Raw genomic sequence first — 22,089 nt, forward strand, 5'->3', positions numbered from 1 at the left:
CTCCATCCCCCTCCCCTCCAGCACCCTCTGTTTCTTGTGGTTAAGATTCCTTATGGGTGATAAACCCTCTTTAATTTCATCTTGTTTTATTTTTTCCTCTCTTCCCCTATGATCTTCTGTTTTGTTTCTTAAATTCCACGTATCAGTGAGGTTATATGATAATTGTCTTTCTCTGATGGACTTATTTTGCTTAGTATAATTTCTCTAGTTTCATCCACGTCATTGCAAATGGCAGGATTTCATCTTTTTGATGGCTGAGTAGTATTCCATTGTGTGTGTGTGTGTGTGTGTGTGTGTATCTCACATCTTCTTTATTCATTTATCTGTTGATGGACATCTGGGCTCTTTCCATAGTTTGGCTATTGTGGACAAACATTGGGGCCCTTCTTTTCACTACATCTGTATCTTTGGGATAAATACTTAGTAGTGCAATTGCTGGGTCGTAAGGTGCCTCTATTTTCAACTTTTTGAGGAACCTCCATACTGTTTTCCAGAGTGCCTGTACCAGCTTGCGTTCCCACCAACAACTTAGGAGGGTTCACTTTTCTCGATATCCTTGCCAACATTTGTCATTTCCTGACTTGTTAATTTTAGTCATTCCCTGACTGGTGTGAGGTGGTTTCTCATTATGGTTTTGATTTATATTTCCCTGATGCTGAGTGATGTTCAGCATTTTTTTCATGGAATCATCATTCTTTTAAATATATGTTAATGCCATGTTTGTACTTGAGGGTAGTGTTTGAAATTCAGGCAATGGGTAGTTGAAGACAGACTTAGTTGACATTGTCAGAGAAACAGAAGAGCATTGGTGATTAAAGGTACAAGCTAGATTGACCTTCTGACTCCTGTTGGTCCTCGGTGCAAGTTTCTTGACTCTTAATATTTTGGTTTCCCCATTTGTAAAATGAAGATTTGATTAGTGCACATACTGTAGGAAGATGCTAAGTACTTATACATAGGAACTGCCTGGGGCACTGTAGGCATTTACTCCATGTCAGCTGTTATTTTACTGTTGTCATTGTTAACAGAACATGTGTTTCCCCAGTTTACCTGGACAGTTTCAATACCAAATACTCCTTTTCACTAGCTGAATTATATTTGGATTTATTAGTCTGTCTATTCCAATAAGAGGTTCAGAAAATATGATTATGGTATCACTGGCTGTTTTTAATCTTCTGAGTGCAAAAGTTTATTTGGGTACCCATACAGATGTGTCCTGCAAGTAGTAGTGATTTCATTTGCATGGGTTCTTAAGAGTCTGTGGTGTGTAGGAAGTTTGGACTGATAGAAGTAAGGGGAAACCTGCAGCAAATGTGTCTGACAGTGTGAAACAGCCATAAAATGTCAGAATTCTGGTTCAGGAGGTCTAGGTCTAGGTCAGTAATGTGGGGATGGTGCTTTCTCTTCTGCCAAGGGCATATGGATCTTTCAAGGATTAAATATTAGACTGGACTGAAAAGCCCTTTGACATAGAAAAGGCCACACAAGTGCATAATATGTATATTCTTATAATGGGTTTCTATTTTGGCAGTTTAATATTCTGGTTAGTAGAAAGTTTTGAATGACATCAAATTAATGACCTATTCACACAAAATTGAAATGCATTAAGAAAAGACTTAATGCTGGGTGCCTGGGTGTCTCAGTGGGTTAGGCTGCTGCCTTCAGCTCGGGTCATGATCTCAAGGTCCTGGGATCAAGTCCCGCATCGGGCTCTTTGCTCAGAGGGGAGCCTGCTTCCCTCTCTCTCTCTCTCTCTCTGCCTGCCTCTCCATCTGCTTGTGATCTCTCTCTATCAAATAAATAAATAAAATCTTTAAAAAAATAAAAAAGACTTAATGCTAAATAAAAGTGGTAAATAAATGTAACAACACATGCCTTTCTCACTTATCCCTGCCATCAGGTATCTCTACCTATTTGGGCTAGAACCTCTTCTATTTCTGAATCTGACATCTCAGAAACTTCCAGAATCACTGTTGCCTACCATTTCCCCATTGGGACTGCTGGGCCATTTGCTCTATTATAGACCTCACACTAGTCACATTAGAAACATCACAGAGGGCCACTTTGTGCTGGAAATCGCATTGGGTCCTCACTGCCTAAAGCTCTTCACCAACTGTTAATTGCTGTCCAAATAAAGTCCAAACTCCACAGTGGGACATGAGGGTCACTGAGGCCCCTGCCTGCCTCTCAAGCCTCCCTATCACCACTCTGCCAGTATTAGATCCTGCAGCTAGAATGAACTTTTATTTTCTTCACCTTGCTTGGCCTTTCTCAATCCTAGGCCTCTGTATATGTGTTTTATTCCTTTTCCCCTCACCTAATTCACTTCTTCTCTTCCTCAGGTGTCAGCTTCATTGTCACTCTCAGGACACGCTTGTCTGTCTCACTCTGTGTTCCTGCTAGCCACTTTGGTCTGTGAAGCTGCCGGCTGATGCAGATGGGTTCACAGTACAGTGGCACCCTCTCAGCCATGCACACACACTCTCCTTTTGGCCGTCTGTTCTCACTTAGGACTTCTGAATCAGCCCACAGTACATGGAACTTGCATTTCAACCTTCAGCAACCACTACACACCTTAACCTTTAAAAGGATACGTCATAAAAGACCCTTCAAGAATCGTGCACTGCTTCAGTTCATTCATTTGTAGGAAAAACCTATACTAAGGGTTTTATTGTAGACCCATGCAAATGGAGGAAGTTACGGAAGATGAACTTGTATCATTTAATTCAGTAGAAATCCCTGTGTTTCTACACATGCACAAATGCATACAAAAATAATCTATGTTGAAAGTGTGCTAAAAAAAAAAAAAACCCAGCTCTGGTTTATTTGTATGCTACATAGAGTAGTGAATGCTTTGGATTTGGATTCATATCTCACCTGTGCCACTTGCCAGCTGCAAGATCCTGAGTAAATTCTTCCTTCAGCCTCATTCACAAGATGGGGACAAGCATGGCTTGTAAAAAAGTAAAGTGCAAGGGCCCCTGGGTGGCTCAGTGGGCTAAAGCTTCTGCCTTCGGCTCAGGTCATGATCTCAGGTTCCTGTCTGCCTGCCTCTCTGCCTACTTTCGATCTCTGTCTGTCAAATAAATAAATAAATAATCGTGTAAAAAAAAAAAAAAGTGCATAGCGCAGAGAATGATGCCCATAAAGTACATTAAGTACCCCCTATTATGAATGAATTGAAACTTTTCTGGGACTGTTAATGACAGAAAAGGATATCAACAGAATTAAATTTTTGCTGTTACATGTAGGAGGAATTGGGGTCTCTGACTAAATTCATTTAGGAATATAAATTAGGCCGCAGATTTAATGAATAATAAAGCCTGAACTCATTGACCTTTGATATCAAAGGACCCTGATCTTCTACAAATCGGTTAACACTTCTGGGCTTTCATTTTTTTTTTTTTCCTCACCTGTAAAACTGCCAGAGCTTTCTGACCTCTTCCGGTTCTAACTTCGATTTTCGAAATGGTTAGAGAACTGAAATTATATTTCTCTTTGCCTTCTTTGTCTTTATTTCCACATATTTCTTTGTAAATAAGATACTGAGCTAAGTGTGAAATTTCTGCATAGCCACAGAATGGGGTATTGAAGGTGAGTTGCGGTTTTTGAATAGATAAAAATGAGAAATGCATTATTGTCTTAGAATTGGCTCCTTTGCTTCAGACTGCATTTGAATATCAAAGGAGACATCAAAGGTTGTCTTACTCCTCTTCATAATGCCTTTGGTTATTAAGATTTAGATGAGGCACTTCATGAGTTCAAGGAGAAAGTGCATTAAAGAAGAACCCAAAGACACTTACATTGCTTTTTGTTGTTTTTGTTAAGCTTATAATCTTTTCTAATGTGCACTGTGTCTTTGTTACTTTGGTCAACTGGAGGGGTGGGGGGAAGCACAAAAAACCTACCTTTCTTCTTATGTTTCAAAGAGAAGCAGATTCCTAAATTCCTATCCTAAAAAGCTCTGAATTTAAACTTTTAAAAAAATTTTGGTCATGGTATATGGCTCTTTATTAATCTCCATTATTACTTTGAAAGAACAGGAGAAATTAAATTAATATGGCTGGTGTTCTAGAAGGAATTTTGTATATAGCTAATAGAAGAGGTAAAATTTTCCTTCTACCCTTTTAGCTTCTTTGGCTAGTCTAATAATTAAATTGACATAGGATAGATTAACAGGAGGAAAACAAATTTAATTTCATACATACAGGAGTCCCATAAAAATATGAGACCCAAAGGCAAGTCAGACTGATGAAGTTCTAGAATAAAAGTTAGTTTTGGTGTGGTGAGGTCCGGAGCCAATTCTTGAGACATCTTTGGTGCAAAATGGTGGTTTATTAAAGCATGGGGACAGAACTCATGGGCAGAAAGAGCTGCTATCTGGGGGTTGTGATGGGTGGCAGGTTATGTATGATGGGGTTGGGGGCAGTCAGGAAAAGGGCGGTTTCAATAGAACTTTCATATATTAAAGAGGACTTACAAGAAACCAGATACCAGAGACCTTGCCATTTCAAGGTTTTTTCCTCTAGCAAGGTATTAACATTAAGATAGTTGGGGGAGATTCTTAAAGAATGTCACTTATGTCCCACCCAAGAGTTGGCGTGGGGGAAGATTGCAGGGTGTAAGCTTTTGCTTTGTCCTCAGCCAGCCTTCTGTTCCCTCATCAAGACTTCTGTGCCTTCCTGAGCTAAGGGCTTCCAAGCAGGGGAGCGTAATTCTCAGGACAGTAGGAAGAGCAGATGTTTGGTAATTACAGATTTGCTGTGTCCTACAGATAAGTCAGTCATTCAGGTAAAAGTTAACCTCTGGTACAGCTTCCTCTCTGAGGCAGGCCCCCTCTCTAAATTCTTTTAGGTAGTGAAGGGAGAGATCAAAGTTTTTCTTGACTCTGCTGGGTCTTGATTGCCTTCAGCTTAAAATAATCCACATGCCAAAGTGGTAGATTTTATGGTCATGTATTCTGTGCCCCTTCAAGCTTTTTATAATTTATTGGTATAATGTTAAAGAGTAACAACTCTTTTTATCTGAGATATGTGCCACAAGAGCTGGTGTTAAGGCAAAAATTAATAGGTGTTTATAGATTCTGAGAAGGGATGGAAGGTATAATATAACATCTTCATTTAAACCAGCAGGATTAAAGGTTAAGATAGTACCATCTTGTAGTTTCCTCTCTTCCAGCTGGCTACCTCCCAAACCCAGCATTCTTCTTTCATACCCTGGTCTAACACTGGAGGATAAGGAACACACAGAAAAAAATGGGGGGGGGGGGTGTTGAGTGGAGGCAGAAAAATACTTTTAAAACTCTGTTTGGGTCTGTAAGCATTTATTGATCTATCTATCTATCTATATATCAGTTATCCACTGACATAATAATTCTGTGTCGACAAAGCCAGTGGCTTAAAATAATGAGCATTTACTTAACACTCAGGATTTTGGTGGGCAATTCATTGTGGCTGGTTGTCCTCCTCTCAGCCGGGACCCTATGTGGGATTTGATGACTCAGAAGCCATGGAGGTGAACTTGAGGGAGGAAGTCACATTTAGCTCTGAATATTTGAACACAATCAACTGAGAAGGTGAACATTAATAGAAGATTTGGTGTTAGAAAAAATAGTATTGGGTGTGAGGGAGCACAGGTTAGGGAATCTACTCTGGATAATCTTGATCTATTGTTTGCCTAAAATCAGAAATTGTTAAAAATGCAGAGTTCGATAATGCAACACCCCAAACTAATGTTAAAATATTATTTTCCTGTGCAACTGCAAGTTATGAAGGGTCTATTCAAGTTGGGGGTGGGGATTGATCAACTAACATTTGCTTCCTCTTAATCCCTAGCATTTCTTTTTAAAATTTTCAGGTTTCTCTGTTTTTCTTCATTTTTCATTTGTGATACCATCTGTTGGTTAGAACAGCCAAGGATCACAGTATTTTAGACCTGAAACCACTGAATTTAATTCTCATTGATAAAATAAGAAAACAAAGCTCCTTAAAGACTTGTTACAAGCCATAAAACCAATGACCTGGAAGCCTGGGAATTGAACCCTTGGTTCCTATTCTAGTGCGTTCCTCAGTGCTTTGGTTTGGTTGTTGAAATGTTCTCTGGCTTCACAGGGAAAACAGTGGAGACTTTGCCTGAAACTGAAAATTATCAGTGATGGCATTTACATAGTGTCTTCTTTAAAAGACACTTACAGATACTTTACTTTGTGATTGAAATGAATAGCTGAGGGAATTGGTAGAATAGCTGAATATTCTAGTTTTTTGGTCTCTTCCTCCGTAAAAAAGGGAATTCTCTTTTTCCTCATAGAATTGTTAAAAGTGGCAAATAACTACAATTTGATTACTTAAATTTATATCTGGCACATATCAATTTTTTGGTATTTTTATTCTGTTAATGTTTTTGTTGTTCAGTTACAGACAATGCATATATCATGGACTAAAGGGGAAAATTCCACTGTCTAATTTTATTATAAGTTGGGGAGGAGGAAGGAATACAGAGAATTCAGCTCTTGGAGTTCTTCCTGTATGAGCTTAAGACTCTCAGCCTCTGACCTAGTGTTTACCAAGAAAGGAGCCGTATCCTTTTGGCTTATTTTCTCTTAATATTGGTCAGCAGCTAGAAGTAGAAATCTTGAAAGAGGTCATTTTTCGACCACTCCTCTCTGTATCATCTTGGACTTTATGGCTTTGGGATGATACATTTTAAGAGCAAATTATTTGGTGTCTGAAGGAGCTTAACTTCTTGAGGAAATGGAATTTGTTGTGGGGGAAGAATTTCTAAGCAAAGGGACACTTTATAAATATCACTCCCTGAAATAAACATCATTGTAAGCTTTCAGTGAAACAAAATGTAGACTTTCGGAATTTATCTAAGTTTAACATTGAACAAAATCCTAAACCCTGTGGTTTGTTGTTCCATAGAGAGGAGACCACTTCTAATATTTTCCACTGTGTTAAAATAAACCAGCAATGAGGGAACCTGAGAAATGGAGCTTCCAAAAGCAGACTAACCCAAGAAGCGCTTTTTCATTCCAAGTATTACCATTTCAGGCCTCTTCAACACTTTCTCCTTCTCACACTGCTGTTCCCTTCCTGCTGCCACTCACTTACCTTGTATCCTGGAAAGGAATAGCAGAAATATCCAGAGTTGATCTTTGTGGAGGCAGAGCAGAGAGAAGCCACTTGGCAGGGCTGTAACCTTTTGGGAATCATATAGATCTAGTTCACACTGAAGATCAGAGCCAAGGATTTCACTTCAGAGATATACACCACCACAAACATACACAAGATCTTGTGTATTGATTCAGGAAGTGGTGGACTCCCGGAAGCCTCTTTTGGTACATTAGTCATGTACCTGCTTTGTGAGAGCTGACAGCATCTCTGGCCTTCCTCCTTGCCAAGCTTGAGAGCTAAGGAAAGGTTTAAGTGCAGTGCTTGGGAATGGATCCAGTCCAGATTTTGCTAAAAGAGGACTTGTGGTTTTTTGAGCTCACCTCATTTTCTCCACTCATTAAGAACTCTGAAAGGTCTGATCCACAGCTTCCTCTTTATGAACTAGGAAGAGGAAACAGGAAGCAAGAAGAGAGACCAGACCTGCTTCTGAGTGACATTGTTGCCTCCTTACAGTACCATCTGGACACATTTAACTGTTGCAAAGTGGAGCAACCATATATATTTTATAAGCAGTCATGAAGATGGACACTTCTTTGTGATTTGAACCTACTGAGGCCTTACAAAGGGATATCTCGCCAGTAAAATATTCCCATTGTGTAAAGAGACCTCATGCAAGTGCAGCTTTTAAGAGATTTGAGAAGACATCCTTCCAGTAGAAATTAAATAGAGTAAAAGAAAAAATATAGAAAAGAGTAGGAAAAATAAGGATGAGGTGGGAAATGCTTGCTGGATTACATTATTTGATTTGTTCCCTCACTTTGTAGTTTAAAACATAGAAGTTTGCATGTAGGTGAAAATGACACTTTAGGTTTTTGCTTGGGAGTTGTTAATAGCTTTCTCTTGCTTTTCTTCCATCGTCTTTGTTTTTCTAATTAAGATTATTTGTTTGAGAGTCAGAGAGAGTGAAAGAGAGAGCATGAGTGGGGTGAAGGGCAGTGGGAGAAACAGACTTCCTACTGAGCGGGTAGCCAGAGGATCCTGGGATTCCAGGATCGTGACCTGTGCCGAAAGGAGACACTTAACCAACTAAGCCGCCCAGGCACCCCTATTTTCTTTATCAAAGCCATGTGCCTCTTATGCAGAAATACGCAGTTCTCATTTTGTACAAATCAGTGAGCTATGGTAGACACAGCATCCGAATAAGTTCTGCCCCTCTAAGAAGTTGACATTCTTGTAACCTAGTTTGGTTCCAGAGGCCATAGGCTGATGAGACAGTTGCCCATTACATATTGGTGAGCTCTGATCCCACCAGTGAGGTTTACTAACTTTGTTAGCTTGGGTAAGTTTCTTAACCTTGGGTGACTTGGATACTTTTATTTTTTCAGGGCTAAGATACTTGTGAGATAGGGCACCTGGGTGGCCTGACTCCTTGATTTCAGCTTAGGTCATGATCTCAGGGTCATGGGATCAAGCCCCGTTTTGAGTTCTGTGCTCAACAGGGAGTCTGTTTGGGATTTTCTTCCTCTGCTCCCATCCTCTCTAAAATAAATAAATCTTTTTTAAAAAGGTATTTGTGTATTTTGTAGATTGATGACATAGTATCTCAAATTAAATGCAGTAGGCAAACTCTTGTTTCTGATCATCCCTTGGACCACCAGTGTAACCATACAGTTACCAGAATTGCTGGGTTATTTGCCATTGATGGGGTAGTAATATTCACAGCTAACAGTGCTAGATCCTACTCCAAGTATTATTTCATTTTACCCCACAATGTTTCTGTAAAGTAGGTACTACTTTATCCATTTTTTATTTATTTATTTATTTTTTTTTATTGTAAGTGAGAAACATAGACAGGCAAAGAAGTTAAGAAACTTGCCCCAGATCTTTTAGATAGTAAGCAGCTGGGGGAGTGAAACCCAAGTGGTCTGGATCCAGGAGCCATGCTCTTAGCTCTGATCCTTTCTGACCTTTTTTCGAGCTATGGCTTATTCACAGTGAATGGAGAACATTATGTGTGATGGACTCTAACACTTATTTAAGATTTTTTTTTCTCTCCTGTTCCAGGTATCTGACAGCAAGGAGCAATAGGCATTTCCTGCTTACCATGAGGCCATTCTTAAAAAGGGCCACTTTGGTCATAAGTTACGTAAGTATATCTATGCTTCTGAAATATCTAATAAGGGATATTTTACTTCACTTGGCTCAGAGACATGATCCAGATTATTTAATAGAATCAGCAATAGATGCTAACAGCATGATCTTAGGATCAAAGAGTTTACATGCTGTGAATGTTACAAAGCTTTGGAAGGTATGCATGAAAACCTTCTCAGAGTATGTGAACTCAGTGACATGGACAGTGTCAACTGTAATATTTTATGAGTCCCTTTCAAGATGCTGATTCTGAGTTGTCTCAGTGGCACAAACCAAGATGTATCAGTTATGTATTGCTGCACAACAAACCACCCCCAAATGTAGTGGCTTAAAACAACCATCACATGTATTTGCCCTTAATGCTTTAGTTGGGCAGCATGGAGCTAGATGGTTCTAATGCTTCTTGTGATTTTTGACTGGGATTACACAAGCAGTTTCCTGTAGCTGTCCTCTGGGCTCGATGGTCTGTCTGTGCTTTCTCACTCCCTAGGGTCTCTCCCTGTAGCCTCACTCTAGCAGGGTAGCCAGGACTTCCTTACAACATGGCAGCTGGTTCTGAAAGCATGAACCCAAAGTCGCAGGACCTCTCAGGGTAGGCTCAGAACTGACACAGTGTACCTGTTACCACATTCTGTTGGTCATTGCAAGTCACAAGACTAGCTCAGACTCAAGAGGAGGACAGTTGGCTTCCTTCTTGATGGGAAGAGCAGAAAGCACATGCAAAGGGGGGCAGGAATTCTTGGTTGCCATCTTTGGTGACTGTCACATTAATCACTTTCTTACAGTGCTGGATTCAGGAGACCATTCTCTTAGGCTGTTGCCGTTCCCCATAAATTTGAATGGGAAACTTATGAAAAGCCTTTCTTTGAATTGTAATGTTACCAATTAACATGATTTTTTTTTTCTTGACACTAAAACATGTTTATGTAAGAAGAGTATGCAGATCCAAATGACAGCAGAGAGTCTTGACTGGACAGTCTCAACAAAAGGGACAAAATATTTCTCTAAAGTATTCCCCATTATCTTTGCATAGAATGAGGGTGATTCATCACTGGTTTCAGAAGTGACTTATTTTCTTAGAGCTGTATGGGAATGCAAGTAATTTGACGCCATTGCTATGGGGAAAGTTGTCAGTTAATAATCATTTTGTTCTTCTAAAAATTTATTCTTAAAACCCTATCTTCTATTTATCTTACTATTCCTTTTGTTTAATTATCACAGTTTTTTCCCTCTATACAAATACATGGTATTCTAGGGAATTTATATGCTTTGGGGATACTTTTCCTATTACTTTCACAGTTGATATTTTCCATTATAATGTCTTTAAGAATTTAATTCAGTTTGAGCAGGACATTGTGTGAACATTGAGATGATTTTCAGTTGCTGCCTAGGCATTGTTTACTGTTGATATGCTTTTGGCTGACACCATACATTTATTTTAGGTTTTTGGATTTGAGGTTATTTATATTAAGATATTTTTAAAGGAAGTCAGTTATATTCATGGAAAAAACAATCCAGCTTTAACTGCCTCCAAAATTAATCCTTTGGCTTTTTATTCAAGCAAATGTTTCTCTCTAACTTTAATAAAAACAATGTAATTTTGTCCTATTGAAGTAAGAATCATCTGGAAGGCCTATGTGGGTAAACACCCTTATAAGCAAGACTCATCCCCACAGAAATGTCTCTGCTTTTGGTTTTCTTATTCACCTTAGCAACAAGATAGCACCATTTAGTAATAGAATTCTAGTGGGTGACACAAAAGATGTTCTTGGGATTTGTTGAAATAACCCTTCATGAATGTTCTGCTTCAGGGCATTCAAGGGTTGGAACACTTCAAATGTGTTTATTCAGAACATGGCAGTATTATTTATTATACTCTAAATTAACTTTCACAGGGCTGTGTAAATGGAATGGTTAAGAACATGGTTGGATAGTGACATAGATTCACCTCCTGGATCTTGCAGTTTATTAGCTATGGGATTCTGGATAAATTACCTCTAAACTTCAGCTTTCTCATCTACCTCTGGGGTTGCTGTGAGGCCGCAGGTGAGATGAAAAGTCTTTAGCACAGTGGATAACAGCTGGTAAATGCTTGCTACTGACAGCTGTAATTAAGAATTTGCTTGCCTCTCCCTCAACACCTTCATTGTTTATACTCTTCTCCCTTCCCAGCTGTTTCCATCTTGCCTCCTCATCTTGAATCTTAGGACTTTATAGAAATGTTCACAGTGAAACAAAATAAAACATTTATAAAGCATCACAAGTGTCCTCCAGAAAGGTGGGGCTTGACACCCAACAAGCAATGATTTTCTTACCAAATCTTTTTTTCTTTGAAGGTGATTGTCGTTTTGTACTTCCGTCTGTGGATCATGGGAGGATCTATGCCCCTCTTTTCAGAGCAGGATAATCCAGCTTCATTTTCGCCTTACATTCTTACGAGGTCAGTAAACATAATTTTTCCTTTTTTTTTAAAGCTTAACATGGTGTTTATTAAATTGTTTTAAATGATCTTAAATGGCAGTTTATCTTCACATTTTAAGGAAAAAAGGGTTGTATTCTGTCTAGGGCATGGGAAGAAAAGAAACTGCTATTCATACATTTGGAATTCTTTTCAACTGGTGGTGCTGTTTTGCCAGGGTTATTGCTGTTGTTCTCTTATTGGTATTATTAGCTTATCCAACAAATACTTTATTGAGCACTTATTATCAATAATAAGTATCTCCTGAGTGACAAATGTTACAGAATGATGCACAGAGAAGCATTTAGAGGTTGGTTGAACATTAAAACTATTTGTAAAATACGTGGAGAGGCTCAAAGTGGAAAACAGAAATGAATAATAGTTTTTACTAAGGTATAGCTATTATTATTAGAGATAACATACTATTTGTCCTTAAGAGATTTAGAGATACTGGGTCTAGTTCATTGAGAGGTTTTTGAATTCCTTATCTGTTCAGTCTGCTGTGGGGTCCTGCTAAGGCTTTTAGATATAATTATATTTTATGATTTTTATAACTTTTCTTCAGGATATATTGTTGTGGGGCATCTGGGTGGCTCTTTAAGTTGAGTGTCTGCCTTCGGCTGTGGTGGTGATCCCAGGGCCTGAGGATCAAACCCCAAATTGGGTGTCCTGCTCAGTGGGCAATCTGCTTCTCCCTCTCCCTCTGTCCCTTTCCCCCTGCTCATGCTGTGTCTCTCTCTCTCTCTCAAATAAATAAAATCTTTAAAGAAAAAAAAAAAAAGGATATATGTTGCGATTATGTTTACATATTAAGATGCACTGTATTAAGTTTTTATATTTTTATATATACTTTTTCACACTGAAGATCATTTTTATAATAGTAACCTTCACTTTTTTGTTTTTGCAGAGATACAGTAAATCTTAAACCTTGACCTACTGCCCATTTTTGTTTTGGCTTACTTGTATCTCTTAGGGACAACACATTGTTGGATTTTGTTTCTATGCCAGGCAGTGATCTTTGCTTTATTTGACTCATGTATTTTATATGTTTTAACTGCTACATTTCTGTTTTCTTTGCCGTGTATGTTTTTCTTTATTGTTCCTAGTCTTCCCTCTCCCCCTTTTTTTTAAAAGCAATCTCCCTTTCAAAAAAGATAACTTCTAATTTGGTTAACCTATTTTTACAGAAATATCATGGCACAATTGTTTCCATTACTGCTGATGTATATTTCTGTTAATGAATCTTGGGGAACCTGGGTGGCTCAGTGCATTAAGCCTTTGTCTTCAGCCCAGGTCATGATCTCAGGGTCCTGGGATCGAGCCCCACATCAGGCTCTCTGCTTGGCAGGGAACCTGCTCCCCCCCCCCCCCCCGTCCCCCACCCCGCTTGCCTCTCTGCCTACTTGTGATCTCTCTCTTAAAAAAAAAAAAAAAAAAAAAAAAGAATCTTAGCTATGCCTTCAGAAGTCATGTGATATCCAGCCTTTTCAAGATAGTCTAGACACTTATAAATTGTTTATACCTTATATTTTTCAAAATGTTGTTTGATTAATCTTGACATCTCTAACCCAGCTTTTTGTTGATGCTGCAATCTACTTGTCCTTTTTGGGTAACTCTCACTAGATCCTTGTCCGGATATTTTTAGCTCATTGATAAATTGTTTCAGGTTCTGTAGCTCCTTAAATAGCTACATTCACCTCTAGAACAGACTGTTCTGAACTCACCAACCAGTGATTTAATTAGTGTCTTTGTCATCAGTAAACAAGTGCCTTCCTGGTGGTGGTCCTTAGCATCTGGACAAGGTGCCTTTGGTCTCTAACTCACTGCCGTCTTATCTGCTAGGGGTTTCAGTTGCATTTTTATCTCTGCTGGTGGCAGAAAATATTCTTTGGTGTAACCTCTGGCAAAATTAGTACCTTAGACCAGTCATTTGCCAGGTTCTGCCTTTTACTTCCAAGGTATATAGATAATTTTTCAGAGGGGTCTGAAACACATTTCATGTAGGACTTTCTGTCTGTGAATCCATCTATGTAACTATTCTTAGGTAATTTAATCAGTATAAAGTGATAGAATACAATATCCTAGCTTGTTTATATTCCCCACCCCACCCCCCTTTTTTTAAAGCATAGCTTTCTGGGACACCTGGGTAGCTCAGTTGGTTAGGTGTCTGCCTTCGGCTCAGGTCATCATCCCAGAGTTCTGGAATCAAGCCCTGCATCTGTCTCCTTGCTTGGCAGGGAGCCTTCTTCTCCCTCTCCCTCTGCTTGCTGCTCCCCCTACTTGTGTTCTCTCCCTCTTTCTCTGTCAAATAAATTAATTAATTAATTTTTTTTAAAGATTTTATTTATTCATGGGGGGGTAGGGGAAGAGAGAGAGAGCAGGAGGAGGAGCAGAGGGAGAGAGATAAGCAGACTCCAGGCTGAGCGCCGAGCCCAATGTGGGGCTTTATCTCAGGAACCTGAGATCATGACCTGAGTGGAAAGCAGGAGTCGAACGCTTAATTGACTGAGCCACCCAGGGGCCCCAATAAATTAATTTTTTAAAACATAGCTTTTTTCCTGGGTGATGCAGTCAGATTACTGTCCAACTCTTGTTTCTGGTGCAGGTCATGATCTCAAGGTCATGAGATCGAGGCCAACATTGGGCTCCCTGCTCATCCCCACATCCCCCAAAACCATATCTTTCTGTTTCTGTGTTTCATGCTTAAAATACGAGGATACCCAGGGACATTTCAATGACAGTTGCTATAAATGGCTTTTCATATACCTCTAAGATAGCTGCATTATAATTGACTCTATTGAGCATCCAGAAAATTGTCTTTAATTTCTTTCTGAAGTCAGATTTCTACTCTGCTTGCATAATTATTTGACCTCCAGTAGGCTGATGATTCTTAAATTGGATTACTTTGGTCTGTTTCCTAGTTTTATTGGTTTTTCTTTCCTTCTCATCAGCAATGCAATTTAGCTATGATTTAGCTGGCTCCATGAGCCCGTCATTACTAATCATAGGTTTGTCTTCCAGCTTATGTCAGTCTGCCTCACTGATGCTCCACCTCTTTTATTGGGTTTATAAATACCCAACAACTTTTATAGCATCTTTTTTTCTGTCTTGCAAATATTTAAAGTTGATGTAATAACTTCCTCTATTATCAGCTGAGAATTTTCAAACTAGCTCTCTCTTTCTTTAATAACTACTATAGTTATTACTATATTGCAATAGTTATAGTTATTAATATAAAATGTTGCTATAGTTAGTACAATTATTAATATGTAGTTTAAAAAAAACCTGGGGTGCCTGGGTGGCTCAGTGGGTTAAAGCCTCTGCCTTTGGCTCAGGTCATGGTCCCAGGGTCCTGGGATCAAGCCCTGCATCGGGCTCCCTGCTCAGCAGGGAGCCTGCTTCCCCCTCTCTCTCTGCCTGCCTCTCTGCCTGCTTGTGATCTCTGTCTGTAAATTAAATAAATAAAATCTTTAAAAAATAAAAAATTTAAAAATCCTAACAGTTTCAAGAGTTACTTGGGCATGTTTTCCTTTGTTTCATTCAGGGGATTTCTTGGGGCTTTAGTTTTGAGATTTCTTCACTTTTAGATTGTTTCCATGTGGTTAGCTAGGAAGAAATACCCTGTCATTTTCTATTTACCGACACTGGGCTGCAAAATCATTGTGGTTTGCTCATGAGAATCCTTTGTTAAGAAAAATTATCAAAGCATGGGAATAAGATAACAAATGACTATGTGACATTTACTCTAATGTAACAAACCTAGAAGAATACAAGTTTGACTTATTTGTATCTATACTATTATATTTTACAACTCTGTCACCTTAGAACTTAACATACAGAATAGGATAAGTGTGATTATTTCTTGTTTTCTATAGTAGGAAATAAGACTTCAAATGTTACAGTTTAATTGCCTTGTAGGCAATAAATTGAACAAATTTGTGTCTAATTTACCAGTCTCATTCTTTTTTATTTTTTTCATGAACTATGTAACCCCAGTTTTTCAAATTTAATTTGATTATATTGACATATGTATACTTTAGTATATATATTTATTCTATTTATATATATCTATATAATAGTTTTTATAGACATGTAATTTTCCTATTGTACAATTTACCTGCTTAAAAGTATACAATCCAGTGGTTTTCTCTGTACTTACAGAATTGTGCAACCATCATCACAATCAATTTTAGAACATTTTTATCTTCCCCAAAAGAGATCTTATATCTGTTAGCAGTTACTCCCCATTTTACCTCAGTCCCCCACTCCTAGATAACCATTGATCTACTTTTTGTCCCTGTTGAGTTACCGATTCTGGACATGTCAGATCAGTGGACTCAAATACTGTATGGTCTTTTATGACGGGCTTCTTTCACTCAGCATAATGTGCTCAGAATTCATCGGGGTTGCAGCCTGTATTCATATTTCGTTCTTTTCTCATTCCCCAGTAATATGCCAAAAGTGGCTGTACCACTTTCTACTTTCCCTTTCCTCTGTTGATGTCTGTTCCCAAGTAATGCTGCTATGAACATTCATAGTTTTTGTGTGACTGTAGGTTTTCATTTCTCTAGCTCATGTACCTAGGGGTGGGATGGCCAGTCTTAGATGTTGACTGTGTTTCACTTTGTGAGGAACTGCCTGACTACTTCCCAGGGCAACCGCGCCATTTCACACGGCCAGCAGCAGTATTTGAGGGCCCAGTTTCTCCACATCCTCACCAACACTTGTCTTTTTGGACTATCTTTCTGGTATTTGAATTACAGCCATACGAGTGGCTATGAAATGGTATTTCACTGGTTTTGATTTGCATTTCTCTAAATGCTAATGATGTTGAACATCTTTTCATCTGCATATTGGCCACTTCTTTACCTTCTTCAGAAAAATGTCTATTCAGATCCCTTGACCAATTTTTAATTATTTTTATTATTGAGGGGTTTTGTTTTATTATTGTGTCTTTATATTATTGAGTTGTAATAGTTCTCTATATATTCTAGATACAGGTTGTTTATCAGAGAACATGATTTAGGGGCACCTGGATGGGTTAGTCATTAAATGTCTGCCTTCGGCTCAGGTCATGATCCCAGGGTCCTAAGATAAAGTCTCACATCGGGCTCCCTGCTGGGTGGGAAGCCTGCTTCTCCCTCCCCGCCCTCCCTGCCCCCGCTTGTGTTCCTTCTCTCTCTCTCTGTGTCTTTCTCTGTCAAATAAATAAAATCTTTAAAAAAAAAAAAAAGATAACACGATTTATAAACATTTCCTACCTTTCTGTGGGTTGTTGTTTCCCTTTCTTGATGGTGTCCTTTTGAGCAAAAGTGTTTTTAAATTTGATGAAATTCAACTTATTTTATTGTTGTTGCTTGAGCTTATATCTAAAAAGGCTTTGCCTAACTCAGATTTTCTTTTAAACTGGCTTTGTCAAGTGTCTGGTTGCCTTATTAAATGGTTATAAAACCTTTATTTTCACTGTGTATTTATGTAAGGATTAAATTTTTAATATTTTTAAAATTGTACTTTGGTACAGTTTATGTTAACTATAATTTAGAAGCCACTTAGAATTCGATTTCTTATACTTGATCATTGAGCACGTCACATCACAAGGCAAACCAGTAAAGTATGAGAGAATCATCATTAACAGAAAACACTGGTAATAAAGGCTCTTAATTTTTCACCTTTCCATTTTAACCTAAACATTCAGATTGTATTAGCAGCCAGGAGTTTGATGTGACTGATCAATAAATTTTTCAATTCATAATTAACTGAGATTGTGTGGATCAGTTGAATGGCATAACATTGAATTATAAACTTTTCTGTTTAAGACCTGAGAAAAATAGCATAGGTAGACTTTTTAAAGAATGGAGGAGATACTGTAGTTTGCACAGCTTTCTCTTAACAAGCAAGTTCCCATGGGCCCAGTAGTCCCAGCCAGATAACCTAGTAATCATGATTGACTACATCCTTCCTTTCATCCCTCACCTTTAAGCAATCATGCTCTATACCTTTGATATGAATGTCTCTAGAATTTTGTCACAATATCCATCCCTGCTGCTACCATTTTCATTAAGGTCCTCACGGTCTCTCATGCACATTACTGAAATCCTCCTAACTTGTCTGTCTCCCCACATTTTGCTCTCCTCAGATCCATCTTCCACACTATTTCCAGATGATATTCCTCACTGGCTTAATATTTAAAAGGTCAGTGGTTTCCTGTACCGTTTAGGATAAGGACTAAGGAATTTGGCCAGGGTGGTTCTCTTTAGGCTCATCTCTTGATACCCCTCTGCCCTTCCTCCCTAAGCTTAGACATTAACTGGCCTAACCTGCTTTATTTCCTTAAATGTACCACTGTCATTTACCTCCGAGTTTTTCTTACATGTTGCTTTCCAGTCCTATAATGCCCTTCCTTTCATTCTTTATCCATTGTTGGTTCTGGAAGATCTTGTTGGAACCTTCTCAAGCATGTTTCCTGAACCACCACCACATACCACCTCAGAATCCTGGGACCCTCACAGACCCCCATGCATTCTACTTACCTATGCTGTCTCTTTCTCAGTCTCAGCACAGCCCATTCATGAAGACTCAGGTAAGTGCTAGCTCTTGCAGAAAGGTTTCCCTACAACTCGTAGTGACTGCTCCCCACTCACAGGCTGTATACTTAGTTATTTCCACCATGAACTGTTACAATAAGATTGCTCTTTTCTTGACATGCAAGGTCTGGTGTTTTGACCTGGGAGGGAGAGGGAGCCTGCAGCCTGGTGGCTTTGCAGTGAGTGTTCATCAGAGGAGCAGGTAGGGGTTTGGGGTGACATCAGGACAAAAGAGGGGACTATTTCACAGAAGTAGGTCTCAGAGAGTTGGCCAGAAGTGTGTTCTAAAAGCAGACTTAGGCTACTGCGTAGTTTTGCTCATAGCTCTGTGAGCGGCAGCTGCCCTGGTGGCTCCTGACATTATTTCGTTCTCTTACTAGGCTTCGACTCAGAGCCTGGCGCAAAATAGATCTCGAGAAAATTGTTGAATGAGTGAATGGTGGTCCTGGTTTTTTCCCCCACCGAAGGAGGAAAGGAGTGAGCCTTATTGAGGTGCCCTTCTGAGGGGGTTGTCCACATCTGATACCCCCCTCTAGGAACACCAGAAATGTGATGGTCATTGTCACTTGCAGCCTCCTCCCAATCCAGTGCCTTGTTTACTTTCCTGTCTTCAAAATAGCTGTAAGGCTTTGCTTACTTGTAACTTCCTAAAGGCAACAAAATGTTTCCTTGAGAATGATGGGATTTATGCTGTGGGGTTTCTGGTTAACTTGCATTAAATATACAAGAATATTTATTTATTGCATTAAATATACAAAAATACAAATATACTTGCTTAAATATACAAGAAAACACAAATAGAGCACTGTGGTTCTGGCATTGATTTTCAGGTCCCTCTCTAGTGAGGTGGTGAAGCGCTTAGCCAGGAGCATCAAAGGGAACTCCGTCTGTGGGGCTGTCTGTCTGCGTCCTCTGTTTTTTTTTTGTCAGCTTGGCTCTCCTGCTTTCCTCTTGGGTCTTTCACAATTCTTGCAGTTTTGAATGCCCACACAGCTGTGGCCATAGTGTTGTTTATGTAACTCACAGGAGCGTCTCTATTTTCTTCTTTGTAATTGTTCTGAATTTAGATTTTATTAAATTACTTTTTTAAAAATATTTTACAGTTTAAGAAAATTTTGTTCTCTTTTGTCCAAATCCCTCCAGTCCCTCTCATCCCATGTGGAATTTCTGTAGGAACAAGGGCCAGGACAGAAGTTTTTTTTACCAGAGGTGAAAGAGTGACGTGTACTGAAACAGGAACAAAAAATAAAAGTAAATGTAAAAAGATACCAGGGAAGTGATTTCAGCAACTTGGGGATTGAAAATTTTGCATGTGGGAAATTTGGGGATTGGATTTGAGAGTGGAAAGTGGAAAGCTAGAGCTTTTTACTCCAGCTGGGTTGCCAGACCTGCTTATGTCTCTGAAGCACTTGGGAATCACCCTGAGTATCAGTTCTGGGGTCCAGTGCACAGAGATTCTGCTCCCGCAGTTTTGGTGCACTACCCTTGAGAAGTGATGGGAGAGGTTTCTGTGTACCTTCTTCTGTCTCAGAATTGTCCTTTATCCCAGGATTGAGGCATGATTTTGTAGCAGGAATCCTGAAAATCAGGGACAAGTTGAGTATAGGAGAGGAAGAAGATGGGGCTGAGGGCCAGCGTGATTGTCTAGATCTGTGATGCCCACTATGGGAGCCAAAAGTCATGAGACCATTACTGAGGACTTCAGATGTGGCTAGTCTGAATTGAGGTGTGCTGTGAGGATAAATAAAGTCTGCCTGGGATGTTAGAGATGAAATCCTATAAGAAGAAATTTATAATATACCACTGATAAATTTTATACTGATTATATGTTGAGATGATATTTTGAGTACATTCATTGAAACAAAGTATATTACTAAAATTAATTTATCATGTTTCATTCTTTTTTAATGTAGCTCATAGAAAGTTTGAAATGATGCATGTTTTTATTGTATTTCCATTGGACAGCACTGGCCTAGACCAAGCACTGGGCTCTTGGCCTGAGGAGGGCCAAGGATGAGTGTGCTGGCGAGGAATAAATGGTGTGTGGAGCCCACCCCCACTGCCCTCCTCTGCTGTCCTCTGCCTCTGGTTTGGGTAGTTTCTTCTAAGCTGCCAACTCCTGTTTCGTTCAGCTGATTCTGAGTGGTGGGAGGACTTGTACTGCACTCCACCTTTGGGTATGAAGACTAACTTCGAATTTGGGTCCCATCTAAACAAACGTCCTTTAGAGCCCAAGACCATGGATGCTCACAACACCCCAAATTGTGCCTTGACTACAGCCCTCTGGGGCTTGATGATTTTACTCCAACTGGGTTGCCAGACCTGCTTGTGTCTCTAAAGCACTTGGGAATCACCCTGAGTATCAGTTCTGTGGTCCAGTGCACAGAGATTCTGCTCCCACAGTTTTGGTGCACTGCCCTTGAGAAGTGATGGGACAGGTTTCTGTGTGCCTTATTCTGTCTCGGAATCGTCCTTTAGCCCAGGAGTTACTCACCTGTTTATCTAAGTCTGTTTATTTATTTATTTATTTATTTTAAAAAGATTTTATTTATTTGACAGAGAAAGAAAGAGATCACAAGTAGGCAGAGCGGCAGGGCGGGTGGGGAGGGGGCTGGAGAGCAGGCTTCCTGCTGAGCAGAGAGCCCAATGGGGGGCTTAATCCCAGGACCCTGAGATCATGACCTGAACCAAAGGCAGAGGCTTAGCCCACTGAGCCACCCAGGTGCCCCTATCTAAGTCTCTTTAGAAATGTGATCCTTTGACATTCAGTCTGGTAAATCTTGGATTCAACCTAAGAACAAAAGCCCAAGTTAACTATGGCTTCTGCATAGGGCAGGAGCCTGCAGAAGAGAAAACGCAATGATCCACTATTAAGGCCCCTCTTCTATGGCTGCTCCCGAGTAATTGAGTTTCCATCTGACAGATTGGAAGGGGACAGGATGTAAAGCTGTGTATGCTTGATGGAAGAAGTATTGCCTTTATAATATTGTAAATGGTTGTCTTTCAAGTCCAGGAAATAAATAGAATGGGATTTTCAGTGAACAAATATAAAGGCCCACTACCAGCATCATGTATTTTCATGAGATGTGGTCCTGGATAAGCAAGTGGAATGTATCTGCTTAAGTGGGTAGATCTGTTTCTGCTGTTTGGAAATCTAGGCTAAGGCTTGTATTTGTAGGAAAATAACAAGATAAGAAATACTAAGGTGAATGTAGAACTCAGCATTTTCTTTCTAAGGAAGCTTTTGTTCTCTTTCCATTTTGAGTTGGTAGTTTAAAACAGGCACAAACAGAACTTTAGATTTTGATTGTGAAAGCCTCAGGGCAGTATGTCTTCCTAATATTTATAGCTCTTGGAGCCCCGAGCATAAGAACTATTTCATAATAAACTCTGAACAAATTGAATTCAAATTTAAATTATTATTTTTAAATGCATCATGTGTTTCAAATGAGCTAGGCAAAATGAGCTGTTCCTTTCATGCTTTAGCAACCAACAGGACCTTGTATTAGGAGGTCCTAACACTAAGGAGGTCCTTAGCGAGGTGACACTTGCTACCTCCGTTGTTGGAAATTGCCTTTCTGGGTCACTTATCGATACTTTACTTCTTCTTCTTCTTTTTTTTTTAATTTAAAATATTTTATTTAACAGAGAGATCACAAGTAGGCAGAGAGGCAGGCATGGAGAGGGGGAAGCAGGCTCCCCACTGAGCAGAGAGCCCGATGCAGGGCTCTATCCCAGGACCCCGAGATCATGATCTGAGCCGAAGGCAGAGGCCCAACCCACT

At 39.4% G+C, this 22,089-nt stretch overlaps 1 protein-coding gene across 2 annotated transcripts in view; it reads left to right on the forward strand.

Annotated features, from left to right (window-relative positions):
- The window catches only part of TMTC1 (transmembrane O-mannosyltransferase targeting cadherins 1), a 259,231-nt gene that overhangs the window by 109,676 nt on the left and 127,466 nt on the right, over positions 1-22,089 (forward strand). For both annotated transcript variants that reach the window (XM_082742146.1, XM_082742147.1), the window contains exons 6-7: positions 9,177-9,258; positions 11,600-11,703. In XM_082742146.1, coding sequence (XP_082598272.1) covers positions 9,177-9,258; positions 11,600-11,703 — 186 coding nt within the window. The remainder of the gene's footprint in view (positions 1-9,176; positions 9,259-11,599; positions 11,704-22,089) is intronic.

The sequence above is a fragment of the Mustela nivalis genome (assembly GCF_964662115.1).
Source record: "Mustela nivalis genome assembly, chromosome: 7".
NCBI lineage: Eukaryota > Metazoa > Chordata > Mammalia > Carnivora > Mustelidae > Mustela > Mustela nivalis.